The sequence below is a fragment of the Bufo bufo genome, chromosome 2, assembly GCF_905171765.1.
Source record: "Bufo bufo chromosome 2, aBufBuf1.1, whole genome shotgun sequence".
Taxonomy (NCBI): Eukaryota; Metazoa; Chordata; class Amphibia; order Anura; family Bufonidae; genus Bufo; species Bufo bufo.
In genome coordinates, this window is record NC_053390.1 from 772974775 (window position 1) to 772992657 (window position 17883).

Sequence of the window (17883 nt, forward strand, 5' to 3'; positions counted from 1 at the left end):
TCCCATTTATAAGGCAAGAAATCCTACTTATTAAACCTGACAGGGCACACCTGTGAAGTGCAAACCATTTCAGGGGACTACCTCTTGAAGCTCATCAAGAGAATGCCAAGAGTGTGCAAAGCAGTAATCAAAGCAAAAGGTGGCTACTTTGAAGAACCTAGAATATTACATATTTTCAGTTGTTTCGCACTTGTTTGTTATGTATATAATGCCACATGTGTTAATTCATAGTTTTGATGCCTTCAGTGTGAATCGAAAATTTTCATAGTCATGAAAATAAAGAAAACTCTTTGAATGAGAAGGTGTGTCCAAACTTTTGGTCTGTACTTTGTCTGCTGAGAGAAAATCAGGTCTTAAAGTGATTTAAAATATATTGAAAGATATTATCAAAATAAGGAATTGTAGGGAATACATATTATATCCTTTAAATTACCTTGGGCTTTCTTAAAACATTTGCATATCATTGATTAATTTTCATAATTTTATTGTCACAGATTTTTATATTTAATTAGTTGCACTTATTACCTTAAATAAATATATATTTTGATTACCACTAGCTTTTCTTTTGTAGTCAAAGTTAACACAGACCACAAGCTCTTATAGGCTTGGCATCTGAGGTAATAGGTTAGAATCTCCTCCCTTACAGATTCTAATTTATTTACATAAATAATATAGACTGTTAATCAGAGCAGTATAAATATTCTAACAGGTGCTATATACCTGTTTCCGCCAAATACTGATTGAGGGATGCTATATACCTTTTTTCACCAAATACTGATTGAGGCCTGCGATATACCTTTTGCCACAAATACTGCTCTTCTCTACGGACTTAGGCAGAGGGTCATTTAGAAAATGACAGGCAGAGGAAGAGGGAGACTGTTCCGCAGGGATGGTAGGGGTCGGGAAGGTGCTTCAGGAAGGAGCCTAAGTGGGAAGTTGGAGAAGGTGCGTGCGATAACTTCAAAGGGCGCAACAGAGTTGATTGAGTGGCTCACTCAGCCTTCCGCTTCTGCACCCTCCTCACTCTCTGCACCCCCAAAGACACCACCACCACCATAGCCCCGCCACTCGAGTCAGAGGAATTATTTTCCCATCCATTCCCAGACCTTACCGATGCGCAGCCATTCTTAGAATTGGATGAGGAAGAGGAGGTAGCAATGGCCACCACCCAGCGGTCTGACAACAGTACCCATATCAGCCCAAGGAGGGTGGTCCTCGCTGTTGCTGCCAACTCAGAGATCTCTGTCAGTGGTGGTGAAGGTGACGATTATGACGTGTTTATGGACGTCACGTGGGTGCCCACAAGAGAGGAAGAGGAGGGGAGTTCAGAGGGAGAGATAGAGCAGCAGATAGTGAGGAGAAGCAGGCAGAACTCAGTGCACAGGAGGCAAAAAGCAGACTGCAAATGTATCTGGAGCGAGCCATCCACCATGCTGGGTCACATCTTGCGCTCCCAGGATGCCGGCACATGGCTCTGCACCCATTTGTCCCCCACTCCACCTTCCACCGTGCCTTAGTCGCATTCATCTGTCACAGGCTTCTGTGGCCCAAGCTCCCAAGAACCTATTCGACGTGCCAGGTGAAACGTTGCCATGCTGTGCTGCGGCTGTTGTGCCTGGAAGACAAGAGCCTTACCGATCCTGCACTGCTTTTCGACTCTGCGGTCACAGGCCGGTCAGTGGCTAACCCCGCTCAATTTAACAGTTGGTAAAGTGGTGTGCGACAACTATGCCAATCTGCTGAGCGCGCTGAAACAGGGCTAAATGACACACGTGCCGTGCATGGCACACGTCCTGAACTTAGTTGTGCAGCGATTCGTTGCCAAATACCCGTGTCCAGGAAGTCTTGTGGCAGGCCAGGAAAATCTCTGGCCATTTTAGAAGATCTTACACGGCCATGGCTCGCCTTGCTGACGTTCAGCGGCGACTCCACTTGCCCGTCAGACGTTTGATTTGTGACTGCCCGACGCGCTGGAACTCCACCTTGTATATGCCCGATAGGCTGCTCCAGCAGAAACGTGCAGTTAAGGACTACCTGTATGAACTCAGCGGCAGGATAGGTTCTGGGGAACTTGGTTTCTTTTCACCGTGCCAGTGGCTGCTCATGAGCGACTCATTCAGACTTCTGCGGCCATTGGATCAGATCACCAAACTGGTCAGTCGTAGCCAGGGCGCCATCAGTGACATCGGACTTTACGCCTTCTTTCTGCATTGCATCATGTCATTAATCAAGCCGTTGAGGAGCAGGAGCTGGAAGATGAGGAATTCGCAATGCTGAATGAATTCCCAGAGGGTGCTACTCCATCTGAGACAAGTCAGCAGGAGTATTAAGAGGAGTCAGGAGGAGGATGGTGGCTGGGGTGAGGAGGAGAAGCAAGAAGAGCAGGCTTTAAACGTTTCAGGGATCCCTGGTGTTGTCCTCGGTCTCCCTAGCCACTGACAACATTCTCCTGGGCAATGAGCAGGAGCCAGGGCGCTCCACCACTTCCAATTTAGTGCAAATGGGGGCCTTCATGCTCCAGTGTTTTAAGAGGGACCCCCGTATAAAGAGCATAGAGGTCAAGGACCTGTACTGGGTGGCAATGTACTTAGACCCCCGGTACGGTACAAACACAAAATGGCGGACATGTTACCAGCATCACAGAGGGCTGTCAGAATGCAGCATTTCCAGGCCTTGCTGAGAGAGATGCTGCATTCTGCTGTTGCGGGCACTGGCAAAGGAATTTCCATCCACAGCAAAACAGGTGCAGGTACCAATCCTACCGCGCCTGCAAAAAGAGGGAGGTTTGAAAATGTGTTAGTCACTTCGGATATGAGATCATTCTTGCTGGCAACCCATTGACAGCCGTCCTCCGGATCCAGCCTCAGGGAACGCCTAGACAGACAGGTGTCCAACTACATCGGGTTAACGGCCGATGTGGATGCAATGAGAAGCGAGGAACCCCTTGACTACTGGGTGTGCAGGCTTGACCTGTGGCCAGAGCTGGCACAATTTGCCATGGAACTCTTGGCTTGCCCCTCGTCGAGTGTCCTGTTCGAAAGGACGTTCAGCGCAGCAGGGGGGGGGGGGGATATCGTGACCGATAAGAGCACTCGCGTAGCTCACGACAGTGTGGACTACCTCACATTTTTAAAAATGAATGAGGCATGGATCTAGGAGGAATTCAATACCTGTGATGACCACGTGTATTTGCATTTCCTCATGCCAGCCCACACATGTCCGCCACCACAAAGAACAAGGAATGGTCCTTGCCTTATCTAAATACATGGGTATAAAAGGCCTTTTATGTCAGTTGAATGCCAAATTTTTGGGGCCTATACTGGCCGACAGTTACATATTTATCCTGTGACCGCCTAATGTACCTCCAGCCACAGAATCCAAAGTTCTTTGCTGTCAGGTGAATGCCTATTGGCTAATTTTTGGGGCCTGTACTGGCCGACTGGTTACATTTTTTATCTCTAGCCACATAATCACACCCCAGTCTCACTGCCTCTCATTATGGTGGCATATGAACCGCATTCACCATAAGGACCTTCTAATGTCACAGGGTCATGTGACTGTGCCCCCCACCCCGTAGTGTGCCCCCCTTATACCCTGCATTGTGCCCTCTTACCACACCCTGTGCAGTGCCCCTAGTCATTCCCTGTACTGTGCCCTCTTATCCGGTCACGGTATGGCAGTGTTATCCGGTCAATGTATGGCGGTGGTATCCAATAACTGGATGGCCATAACTGTATCCCTTTGCCTGCCCACGCCATCCTTTTTTAGACCTGGCATGAGCGGGAAAAATATGCAGATTGCTGTGCTAAGGACCTTTGTAACACAATCTGTGTCAGAAATACGCCTAAGACGTATTTCTACATAATAAATGACCATCTAATTGTATTATTATTCGGGGGTAGGGATAATATCTTTATATTATATAGATTCTAGTGTATTATACTGTGCCCTGTATTTCACAGTAGAAAATGATCCTTGTGAAGCACAGTTCTTATCCCTGACCACCAGGACCAGTTAGCGCTCTGTCAGTATATGGAAGCCTCCTGTCTCCACCACGATGCTCCTATTTGTACTGGTGCTTATTCTGACAGTCGGGCTGGGTTGACATTCTATTTTTGCCATCCATTTAATGCATACTAAAAATGCATGCGTTAACAGATGCCTCAGACTGATGCCGTACAGTGGCATCCGTTCACCATACAGTTCCAAGGTAGAAAAAAAATTTACATTAACGTATGCATTTTTTTATGGACTCTGCAGGATACAAAAACACGGAGTGCTGCACATTTGTATACATCAAACCGATAAATTTTTTCTAGCCTCCAGCAGGGCACATTTTTTAGAGTTTCCCTTTAAGACGCATAAAAATGGACCCCGATTAAAATACATATTTTTTTGTGGGAATTTTTGCCAATGATCCCCCTCTGGTATATCATTGTCCATGTTGTGGGACTATTTGTGTACTTCTAGTAAGTGTTTGATGGCTGCAAATATGACCTGAAGGTTTTTCAGGTTCGCCTGCCATTAAAGTGAATGGGGCCCGCCGCAAACGCGCGGTTCACGAACATTTGATTGTGAACGCGCGTTCGTGAATCGCCCCGGCCGATGTTCGTCTATCACTAATCACAAGTGATATTTCTCTAGGATGAAGCATCAAATTGCCACGTGCGATGTATCATTACATTCAGCTGAGCTACAAGGAACGGTGCCTGGTTTAGGAGTTTCCTGGTACCAGATTTCCTTTAAGAGCCAACAGTATTTGACAGATCGTTACTTTACTTGGTGCTATATTTTTTCCCCCTGCGCAATAAAAATACAAATTTATAGAAAAATTGAATATTTCTAATTTATGTCGTTTTCTCCCATTGAGCATGGTAGTTTCAACATACCTATACTTTATATTGGCACACAGAATAGATTCTGGTCTTTGCCTTTTATCCTTAAAAGAATGCTATCACAAAGGATTAGGGTTACAAGTTCTCATGGCCTTACTACATGTCCATACAAACTTTAAATTGTACAGAGCTGACAAAGTACCCATAGAAGTCCATAGGTCATTGCTATACCTCCATTTGTATGTATATACTTTTTTTTTAGATCAGATTCCTAAGGAATAAACAAACCAAATATTAATTTCAACATAATTTATGGCACATTTGGTCATAAGCTCATCGTACGAAATGCAGTATGTAGACTGCACTAGATGAAACTAATGTGTTGTGGATTGTTGCCTTCTCCTCTACAGGAACATTCAGATGATCTGAAGAGCTTTAGCACTGACAACCTCACAAGAGGAGATTGCTTTTCTTACTTCGCTGTTTGCAAAGTGCCCTGAGTATTTAAAGAGTCGCTCAGGGAAAAATTCAAATTCAGCCTTGGCCACAGTCATGTTGCCACAGTTTAATTTACCTAAATGGTGCTGTTAAAAGAAAACCCCTGCTAGGCCACAGCTGAAACCTGTGCTTCCATAACACAGCAAAGCTTAGACAACTGGTCAGTATAGGAATTATACTCAAACAGCATAACATTATGCATAGTTGCCAACAGTCCCCAAGTTTCAGAAACAATCCAGGCAGTTCGGGATTCTCCAGGCCACAAATGAGTGGGATGTTCCTGGCTATTCCTGTTTGAGGTTGAGGCATTCATGAGATGGTTATCCCTATATCTACCCCTATCCTACAACCTCAGCCCAGGGAGGACTCCTAATGGTGGAGGCCCCCTGTCCACGTACCTAGACTACTAACCCTCAAAGGTCCCTATAAGGGTACTGCAGGGATTGTTCTAGAGTGCCCCAGGTATGAGGTGGGGATAGTGAAATGTCATTAGTATATAGATCAGCTGGATGGAAAAAAGAAAGCAGAAAACAAGACATATAGTACAGACATATACAAAACTTATAAGTGGTCAGGGTTGACTTTATAGTCATACACCTGAGTTACCTCGTTTCCCCCTAGACAGTGCTATGGGATCATCAGGAGGTTCAATAAGACTGTTAGTCTATACAAGGTAAATGCAACAAAATAGGTACTGGCATAAAGCCAGGTCACATGGAAAAAGTACTACAAGATAAATACTGGCATAAAGCCAGGTCGCACAAACAGAGTCAGATAGTCGCTCTACATTTAATTGATACAGGGGGCTGTAATCGGGCCAATAGATATGCTTAATAGCATCATTCCAGGCCAGTCATAGGCAAACATTGATAATAGTGCCTGCATCAGACTCCTTCGAAAGCAGATGGTGTGTTCCGCATCAGTTCAGATGATAAGATAGATCCCAGCAGGATATTGTTTCTGTTGTCTCACTGTCAGAGTCTTAATAAGACCCACAATGATGGAGTCCTTCCCTCTGCTATCGTTCCCCCTGGTAACTCAGGTGTATGACTATAAAGTCAACCCTGACCACTTATATGTTTGTACTATATGTCTTGTTTTCTGCTTTCTTTTTTTCCATCCAGCTGATCTATATACTACTGACATTTCACTATCCCCACCTCATACCTGGGGCACTCTAGAACAATCCTTGCAGTACCCTTATAGGGACCTTTGAGGGTTAGTAGTCTAGGTACGTGGACAGGGGGCCATCACGATTAGGAGTCCTCCCTAGGCTGAGGTTGTAGGATAGGGGTAGATATAGGGATAATCATTCCCGTACCCCAGGTTATTAATCTATGCTGGATGGGATTATCGGTCATATTATTTTGTTTGTATATTTTGTCCGTCAAATATAGCGGACCCAATTGGGATCCTTTTAAGGTATACCATTAAAATTGTCATTTTAGTTTTTTTTTTCTTTGTGCTGGAATTGTGATATATATATACACCCCATAATATCAATGTTTATTGATTCTGCTGGAATTTGATTCATGAGATGGGACTTAACGGTCCTAAATTTACCAGCAAGAATGTTTGTAGTTATACATAATGTTACAATGATGACTTACCCCCTAAAGGGTATTAACTGGACAAAGTCAATAAACAGATTACATTCCAGCTCACCATACGATCCCAATGCGCGGAACAGACCGGACAAGTCCTTGGTGCAAACCGGGCGGTGGAGGGAGTTGATGTCTGTATAGCTGTAATTTAACCGAAAACCAATAAAGATAACGGCAACATATACAACCCTGGATGGTGGAACTTCTTTTCTGTATTAACTGGACACCAGTGAAGATGAGGCTTGGATCATGTTAAGAGGTTTAATGACCTTATTTTTATGAGATAATTACACCATTCATCACTACCAATGGCCAGTTACAGTATTTAGAGTCAGGGCTGGCGTGATAAAAAAAAAAAAGGTGGAAAGTTTGGTGCAATGCTGACATTCTCATTGCACTAAACAGCTCATTTGCGTATCAAAGAATCAATGATTTCTCGGGAATGCAGGCACCTCTCTGGATGGGAGAAAAAGCACCCACTTGAATTACTATTGAGGTATGTAATGACAGATTCCCTTTAAGCGTTTTAGAAAAAAAAATCTAATAGTTCAGACTTTTTGAAGAAGCTTTTGGGGATCAGGATATTGAATGGAACACAGCGATAAGTTGTTCTGTATTACGCTCTGTCAACCCCACATGGACATAATAATGGGGAGTCCCCAGCTCAGGACCCCTCTCTAAAAGCCTGAGCAGAAAGATGTTCTGAATGCACTTGCAGATTTGAGCAGTCCATAAATTATTTCCAATCAAGGTTTAACTTGGCAACATCACTGTTTCCCACGGGCTATGAGTTGGACCCATGGTGATCAGCCGATTGCAATGTTGGGGCAAAACATGAAATACATCTTTGTACATTTTATTTTTGACGTTGTTGCTATATTTTTACCATTCCGTCAAAAAGCAAAGACAATATCGTTTGTTTTTTTATAAACTTTATTTTGCAAAGTTCTATTTTTCATGAAAAAATACCTATTCAACATGACTTGTGCAAAACTATTAACCTTATAAATAAAGAGCAGAAAGAAAAAAAATCTATAGAATATAAACAAAATTACAGTTGACTGAACACAAGGGGACAGATTTATCACAACTGTCTAACCCAAACAGGCCTTATTGCCCAGAGTAACCAATCACAGTACAGCTCTGTTTTTCCCAGAATAGGTCAAGACATGCAAGCTGTTCCCCGACAGGCTAGAAGCAAAGAGACCAGCTGTTCGGTTAGCCAGGTTTGATACTTGAGGTCCCTATACCTTTGTCTCTACATTAGGTAAAAGTTGTTCATCTTAGTATCAATATAATAAAACCAAGAATGAATAAAAACATTTTTTTAACGTTCAATTTGAACAAGTAAAACAAAACTCAATAGGGGGGTTTTCCCAATTTGCAAAAAAAGTGTTGTATTTTTAAATGGCACATTAGCAAGAGGAACTGTTGGACCACTTTCTTTACAACCGGGGCTCTAACTTTAATTAATCTCTAAAAGTATTGTTAAACTAATGAAAAAGTTCCTCATATTACCAATCATCTAGCTGTATTGGTACACAATGAAACAAATTGGACTAAATTCTAAGCAAATTACACAGTTTGGCCTCATGCACATGTATTTTGCGGTCTTCAAAAAACGGATCCGCAAAAAATACAGATGACGTCCGTGTGCATTCAGTATTTTGCGGAACGGAACAGCTGGCCCCTAATAGAACACTACTATCCTTGTCCGCAATGCAGACAATAATAGGACACGTTATATTTTTTTGCAGAACGGAAACATTCCGCACATGGAGTAACTTCCGGTTTCTTTTGCGGACCCATTGAAATGAATGGTCTGCAAAAAAAATAAAAACAGAACGGACACGGAAAGAAAATACTAGACAAATAGATAGGCACTCAGACACGTGTATCCTGGATCTTCGAAGCCGCAGATTCAGTGGCTGCAATTGATTGGAGTGCGTCAGTCTCTACATCAAAGGTTTATCTATTTACTGCCAGCAGAGTCCTTACTTTCCAATATTCCTCCTTAAAACATCATATGGTACTTTTAGGGCTGTGATCATTACCAGACGCGTTTCGAAGTCTCTATGTCCGACTTGATGACCTAGCTCCAAAAAAAAAAAAAAGTACCTTTTTATATTTGATATCTCAGCATTATTCAAAATGTGTGCTGGAATCAAGTCATCCGAGGATTCCTAAATCGGACATCTAATATCAGTGATACAGGACATCTATAGGTTTATTGTACATAATACTATTCATATATTATGTCCATTTATATAGAAATATATAAATATTCATTTTGTCATAGATGTGGTTTTAGTGCCGTTTTTTTTTTGGGCTCTAGTGCATTTTTTCAGCAAAAGTGTGTTTTCCCCTTTACAACTGCATTAATAGGACTTCACTCAGCCTAATCAAAAAATTATATAAAATAATAATTGTAGAGTAAAATTAGATAAAGTAATATGTGATAAAAAATACAATACAATAGCTCAGATTCCAGTACTTCCAGTGGACATCCATTTTTATTGTCTATATTGGTGTTTAAATAGATCAATAAATATATAATATCCATAATTAGTATAAAATAAATACAAGATTTTTCTTCATAAAAATTCCATAAAAAGTTCTTGATAATCATGACATAGAAGAACTTTTTATGAAGAAAAATCTTATAATAATTTTATACTAATTATAGATATTATAAATTTATTGATCTATTTAAACACCAATGTAGACAATAAAAATGGATGCCTCCTGCCCACTGGAATCAGAGCTATTGAATTGTATTTTTATCAAATATTACTTTATCTAATTTTACTATACAATTATTATTTTATATAATTTTTGATTATGCTGAGTGAAGTCATAGTAATGCAGTTGTAAAGTAGAAGGGGAAAACACGCTTTTGCTGAAAAAACACACTAGAGGCCAAAAAAAAAAAAACACACTAAAACCGCATATATGACAATGAATATTTTTATATTTCTATATAAATGGACATAATATATGAATAGTGTTATGTAAAATAAGCCTTTAGATGTCCTGTATCACTGATATTAGATGTCCGATTTAGGAATCCTCGGATAACTTGATTCCAGCACACATTTTGAATAATGCGGGATCAATGAAAGATCAAATATAAAAGGATACTTTTTTTTGGAGCTAGGTGACCACTGAGGAAGAAGTCAGACAGAGACTTCGAAACAAGTCAGACAGAGACTTCGAAGCCCTAAAAGTACCCGAACATATGATGTTTTAAGGAGGAATATTGGAAAGTAAGGACTCTGCCGCCAATAAATAGATAAACTTTTTATGTAGAGACACACTCCAATCAATTGCGGCTCCGAAGATCCAGGATACAAGTAAGAGACGCCAGAGTTTGGCGCGGAAAGATACACGTGGGACGCTGAGATTGGAGTAAGAGACAGCACGGCATTACCAACCGTGTTAAGGTGGGAAGCGAACGGAGGTAAGAGACATCAGTGTTCTATAATAGGTGGGACGCCACCAAGAACACTGAACTCCGCATCAACCCACTGATATGAGTCTATTTATGGACATTTTTAGTGCCACAAAGTGCTATATATATCGGCATTGGTGGAGATTCTCCGCAAATAATTTACTCTAGCAACGCTATACAATATATATACGAGACCGATACTCGGTACTAATGAGGATTTAACAGCGCATATGAGTCTACCCATGGATAAAGAACATACAGTTGCAAGAAAAAGTATGTGAACCCTTTGGAATAATATGGATTTCTGCACAAATTGGTCATAAAATGTGATCTGATCTTCATCTTAGTCACAACAATAGACAATCACAGTCTGCTTAAACTAATAACACACAAATAATTAAATGTTATAATGTTTTTATTGAACACACCATGTAAACATTCACAGTGCAGGTGGAAAAAGTATGCGAACCCCTAGACTAATGACATCTCCAAGAGCTAATTGGAGTGAGGTGTCAGCCAACTGGAGTCCAATCAATGAGATGAGATTGGAGGTGTTGGTTATAGTTGCCCTGCCCTATAAAAAACACACACCAGTTCTGGGTTTGCTTTTCACAAGAAGCATTGCCTCATGTGAATGATGCCTCGCACAAAAGAGCTCTCAGAAAACCTACGATTAATTGTTGACTTGCATAAAGCTGGAAAGGGTTATAAAAGTATCTCCAAAAGCCTTGCTGTACATCAGTCCACGGTAAGACAAATTGTCTATAAATGGAGAAAGTTCAGCACTGCTGCTACTCTCCCTAGGAGTGGCCGTCCTGTAAAGATGACTGCAAGAGCACAGCGCAGACTGCTCAATGAGGTGAAGAAGAATCCTAGAGTGTCAGCTAAAGTTGTGACTTAGTTGAAGATCAGATCACATTTTAGGACCAATTTGTACAGAAATCCATATCATTCCAAAAGGGTTCACATACTTTTTCTTGCAACTGTAGATAGAAAGTGATTTGTCATTCTGCTTGCATAAGGGTAACAGTTATATTGTGACAAGATATAATGTGGGTTTTGACAGACTGTGTATGCAGTTTAACCTCTAATTACTGCTTGCGGTTTTTCCACGACAAGTACTGCATTTACTAATTTACTCTTGCGATTCTATGATAGATTATTTTTATTAGCGAGCATGAAAGAATTTATTGTGTTTTATTATCTATATTAAACGTGTGTTTTTACTGTGACCCCGGATGTCTGAGTGCCTATCCATTTGTCTAGTAATTTTTAGTGACTAGGAGCAGCGTCCCGATTAGAGCACCATATTCTTCTCAGAGGGGGAGCCACCTTTCTCCTTATATATCTACTATCGGAAAGAAAATACATTAGTGTGCATGAGGCCTTTCTCAAATCTAAGCTGTAGGAGATCGGAATAGGTTTACCAGCTCACCTCAAAGAACTCCACATTGCTGTAACCTGTGGATACTTAACGGCCATCTGTCAGCAGATCTGTACCTAGGACACTGGCTGACCTGTTACATGTGCACTTGGCAGCCAAAGACATCTGTGTTGGTCCCATGTTCGTATGTGTACACATTGCTGAGAAAAATGATGTTTTACTATATGCAAATGAGCCTCTAGGAGCAACAGGGGCGTTACCATTACACCTAGAGGCTCAGCTCTCTGTAACCACCACAGCCTCTCCACTTTGACAAGGCCAGGCAGGTGTGATGATGTTTTTACTGTGTAGCCCTGTCAATCAAACCGAAGAGGGCGTTGCTCCCTAGAGGCTCATTTGCATATATTAAAACTATTTTTCTCAGCAATGCGGACACATATGAACATGGGGCAGCTGAAGACATCTGTGTTGGTCCCAAGTGCACATGTAACAGGTCAGCCAGTGTCATGGGTACAAATCTGCTGACGGGGAACCTGTCATCAACTTTATGCTGACCTCACTGAAGGCAGCATAAAATAGTGACAGAAATGCTGATGTCAGCCAAGTGTCACTCATGAGCTAAAAGTAAGTGGTTGCTGAGAACCAACATCATAATCATTGCAGCCCAGGCCTTGAAAGGAGTCAAATCTATTTAAGAAGAGTCCTGGTTATTATAATCTCCTGCTCTCCCGCCATTTGCTGATGATTGGCAGTTCTCTCCTAGAGAGAAAACTAGGTAGAAGGTGGTCAATCAGCAGGTGGGCAGGGAGAGCAGGAATGTATAAATAACCATGACTCTTCTCAGGTGGCCGTGACTCTTTTTCAGGCCTAATCTGCAATGATTGTGATGTTGGTTCTCAGCAACCACCTACTATTAACTTATAAATGACAGACCGCTGAAATCAACTCACCTGCCTCTACTTTATACTGCCGTTAGTATGGACAGCATAAAGTTGATGACAGGTTCCCTTTAAAGAGAACCTTCTGCAAGTCATACATTAACAGAGGGAATTACAGCACAATATAGGAAAAGATGTCACAGAATTATTCCTTAGAAATTCTAAATATACATCTTAGAAGAAAACCCATTTGATATTTGGCATCTGACCGAGCAGAAAAAAAGATCTGTACATTTTTATTTATTTTTTTATAAACGAGGGTGTGCATGGCCTCAGTGCACATGCCTTATCACTGTATGATCTGTGTAATATGACGTATTTCACCTCTGGAAGCACTGCTCTGGTATCGAGATTGTTGATCTTCAGGTCCTTCAACAGTGGCAGGCTATCGAGAACGACCGTTCCTGATAACTGGCCCATGTAAATGTGCCAATGATTACCCAATGAGCGAGCAAATGCTCATTCATCTGCTGAAAGAATCACTGATACAGCACCCAAAATCATTGCTTCTGATCAGCAGATCATCTGATGTAAACCGGGAGCTGCTGCCTAGAGACAATTAACTTGTATGGGATGGGCGATCGTAGTAGTGATCATTCGTACCTCTACAGAGATGATTGCTGGATGGAAATGTGGTCATCATTTCCGCTCCCAATCAGGCAATTATCAGGTATATTCTGTTCTTTCCTGATAATTGCCTATACACTAGTCTGTGTAAAAGGATCTTTGGTGTCTGAATGTGTTTGCTAATCTCAGAAATAATACAGTCAACCAATCATTTAGGCACTGGGATTAATGATCCCAACACGCAAGTCATACCCCCAGTTATGTGGAAGATGGACTTGCTAGCAGAATCCAATAATCAATATTAAACACTGATGGCAATAGCAGTTTGAGGGTATATTAGGCTACCATGGATGGATCGGCATCACTCAAACAAGATAAAGCCTGTCGGTAAGAGATGTACCACTTCTTGAAAAAATTCTTTACATTCTTAGTCTTAAAGGGGTGATCCGGTAAATGAAAAGGATGACCTATCCTCAGGACAGGTCATCATTATCAGATCGTCGGAGGTCCGAGCCCCCTTCTGCACCTAGGCAATGTGACCGATTTACGGAGACATCACAGCTAACCGGCGGGGGTGCTGGGTGACCATTTCCGTTCTAATATTGATGGTCTATCTTGAGGATAGGACATCACTATTTATTCCTCCCCCTATAACCCCTTTAAGTAAATCTTTTAGTTAACAAGGAAGCTAACGGGAATTTACTGTATTTGTAAGTGGCGTCAATGATGGCATTTTAAAGGGGCGGTGCCAGGTTCAGTCGTCAGACCCCCACCAATCAGTTAACCGCTATACTGTGGATAGGGGATAACTTCAAAACTTGCCACAACCCATAAAATACTGTTTATGGTTAGTATTCTATTGGCCATACACATTAGATATCTGTCAGCCGAAAGCCCAATCCTTATCTGCATCCAACATCTGCCATCAGGAAAGAGTTGAGAGGTCTTCATACACATTAGATTGTTGGCCGATCCAGCTGATTTACATCGAATATGTAAGGCCAGCTTTAAAAACAAAAGTAGGAATACTGGCTTAACAGACTTTTCCGACCCACTAACATTTGAAGGGTGTTGTCTGCTTTCAGGTGGAGTCCGGACAACGGGATCAGCCTGCAATAAAGAACTGTAAAGTACTTACCTGCCAGATGCAGCCTCCCAATTCCAGTTGTCTCGGCCGCACTCCATTTACCCAGCTGCGGTGTGACATCATATTGACAAGTGACCGCTGCAGCCAACCATGGCCTTCAGTGGTACCGCAGTGAGTTATTGTCGACGTGATGGATGATGTATCTCGGTAAATAAAGCCCAGCCGGGAGAACTTAAGTGGTGGCACTGGATCTGCTAACTACTTATCAGTTCTTTATTCTAGGCTGATACCTAGGTGGAAACCAGACAACTCCTTTTAAGGTGATAAGACCCTGAAAAAAGTGGTCTCATGTTCCATGTTTGCAGAGGGCAGGAGGCTGTACATAAATGGTCACTTCATACTTTGTGGTGTGAAAGAAGTAAAGTGAGCATAAGATATGCCCTTAATGTCTGTGGTGAAAAAACCTTCACAACTTTTTCACCCTGTATCTAGGTCCTATAGACCGTAGAAAGGTTCTAATGCCTTGTTGAAGACACAAATTAAAAAATTAGAGTCCCTAGTTACCAATTAACCTCCATTCACAATGAGGAGAATGTAGATCAACAGACCCAACAACAAAATGTACATATTTAGAAAATTTTAACTGAATGACTGAGCATCCTAAAGCACATCTAATGCAAAAAATATAGTTCAAAACCATGGCTTTAATATTTAATTATTCTAAGACAAAAAAAATAAAAAGTTGAAAACGGATATTGTGTATGAAGACCAACACTTGACAACTAGACTGTTCTCATACGTACTTAAGCATTTGCTGGGACAGTGTTATTTTTGTGATTTTGCCCCTAAACACCTGGATCGCTTTCATAATATGAGATGTTTCCATTGACTCCAGATTAGGGTGGTTTAATACAACTACAGGTTGATTGTAGCTCGGCATGTGCGTCACCTGATCCACCTTAAAAGGATACAGTCGGAGAGTTCTTAGGTTTGGTGGGGATCTGGCTTTCATAGTTGTAGCCAACACTTTTTTAAGCTTCACTTTTGCATTCTCTCTTCTCATTTTATTTGGGACCTGCAGCTGTGGCGTAACTTTACCCATCAGAGACGATGTTTCATTATTATTCTGCATTGTGCACGAAAGAGGCTGCATGACTATTCTTTTGTCACAAGATAAAAAGAGTGTCTGGGGCTTGCTAAAGTCGATTTTTTCCATCTTGACAAGACGTTCGGATATACGCCCACTTTTCCTGCTCTTCTGAATAACAAATGGCTGACATTCAGTCTTCTTGACATCTGTTGGTACTGTCTTAATAGATAACTGTATTTCAGGATCAGTGCTTTGCTTAACGTCCTCCATAATAATTATAGAGGTTTCTTTTTCACTCTTCATGACAACGTCTTTGACAAGATCCTGAGATTTGTCCATTTCAATCTGCTGCAGCTTTAACTCAGAGCCACATTCAATAGGTCCTTCTTGAATGGTAGGGGGATTCAAACAGGAGGGTGTAGTATCAGCATCATTTGATGGACCTGTGTTTGGACTGCTAAATGGACATTCCCATTGTATACCTTCAATGGTATTTTGAGAGTCAGAACTTAGAGAAAACACAGCTGAAATTATTGGTCCTCCAGAAAACTCCTCAAGGTCATCAAACATGCCACTGACAACATCATTGATAGAATTTATTATTTCATTGGTATTTTCTTTTGGATAGGTCACATTGGTGGGACGATTTTCTTCAGTTGCACAAACAGCATTTGACGGGCACAATACATTCTCTTGGCAGACATCACGTAATACTGCACACTCCTGTAATGATGGACCAGCTGGATTTTCTATGATGTTTTTAGTTGGATTTTCTGTGATGTTTTTAGATGGATTTTCTGTGATGTTTTTAGATGGATTTTCTGTGATGTTTTTAGATGGATTTTCTGTGATGTTTTTAGATGGATTTTCTGTGATGTTTTTAGTTGGATTTTCTGTGATGTTTTTAGATGAGGTGGCAAGTACAGAAAATTTTTGTTCATAAATATGTTCAGTAGTGACAGGTTGGTTTGGCATACCAGATTCGACCAAATTCAAACACTTCAAAACCAAGTGACATGCACTGTTGACTGGTTTCACTTCCACGACCTGAGCAATACAATTGTGCGGCACTCTAAAAGATGTTGGTGCAACCACAGTTAATGGTATCCATGGATTTAGCTGCTGGTCTACTGGTGAAATTACTTCAACTTCGACATGACCTGCAATGTTATTTCCATTGGGGAAAATATTATTGCTACTTGAGCCAAGACTATCTACTTCTGTTGTTAGGTCTATTATGTCTTCAGTGAATGAGGAAGGGCTGTTCTGTAAGATGTTCTGGACAGTGGGTGCCAAAACGTGAGCTTGTGTTATGTTAATTGATGCTTTCTTGGACTCGTTTTCAATGGTGCTCACAGAACACAGGATCTTGCCATCACCATGAATTCTTCGGATGTGTTTGACAATGTAATCGTTTCTAATGGCCCCATATCCACAGTACCCACAGGTGTAAGGAAACTTTCCAGTATGTGTCACCAAGTGTTTTTGAAATTCGGTTTTAGTGTAAGACACAAAGTCACAATGTGAGCATGCATACTTAATGTCATTGTGAAGCGACACATGGTTTCTATACTTATTTGGGTCCTTTGTGGAAAATCTGCATTTTTCACAGTTGAACTTTTCCAACATTTGTTTTGGTAGCATATTATTCATCATGGTTCCTGTTCCAAGGTTTCTTGCTTGTTCGCATAAAAATTCCCTTTAGTTACATATTTATTATTTAAAAGGACCAGTTCATGTAGAAGGAACACATTTACTTATCAACTGTAACACTGACAACTTCTTTAGATGATGTGGAGTTCAAAACAAACAGTTCCTGGATTTAATGAAAGTCGAGAAGGTTCAGATTTCTTACTCCAAAAATGTATTGTTGTATATTGCAATTTTTCTTTTTTAAATCTTAAATTGCATGTGTTCTCCGGAGACCTACAAAATAAAAAAAAATTGTTACATTAAAAACAGTAACATTGCCAAATATTTTCCACACAATACAGTCATTCAATACCCACTTAAAAGCGGTATTCCGGTAAAGTAACTTAATTTTAGAAAAACTGCATTAAGGCTGCAAGCTTAATGCAGTTTTATATAAACACTAGTGTTTCAATATACCTTGCAATCCATTTGTCTAGATCCCGTGTGAGCCTGCAACACACTGAGTGTATCATGGCGCCTGATCTTCCCTCACAAAACTTCAAAGACTACAATCCCCACAATCTCTGGCTTTCCTGCTGTGAGTTTTGATGTTTATTGATTGGCTGCCTGATATACAGTCCGGTCACGCCCCCTCTACTCAGTAATCACCAGCACACTAATGCCTCGTTTCCACTGAGAGGATCGGTTCGGGTCGGCACAGTTTGGAAGATTTTCCACTGCATCTGACAGTTTCCACTGCAACTCGGGCCGCCGGGTCCATACGTGGTTTAGAAAAA

At 41.2% G+C, this 17883-nt stretch overlaps 1 protein-coding gene across 1 annotated transcript in view; it reads right to left on the bottom strand.

The window, feature by feature from the left end:
• Positions 1 to 11300: 11300 nt before the first annotated feature.
• The window catches only part of ZNF518B (zinc finger protein 518B), a 40959-nt gene continuing 34376 nt past the window's right edge, over positions 11301 to 17883 (bottom strand). The window contains exons 2-3 of the mRNA XM_040419101.1: positions 12809 to 17380; positions 11301 to 11888 (exon numbers count right to left, since the gene is read on the bottom strand). Of these exons, the coding sequence (XP_040275035.1) occupies positions 15158 to 17110 (1953 nt within the window). The 5' untranslated portion in view covers positions 17111 to 17380 and the 3' untranslated portion in view covers positions 11301 to 11888; positions 12809 to 15157. The remainder of the gene's footprint in view (positions 11889 to 12808; positions 17381 to 17883) is intronic.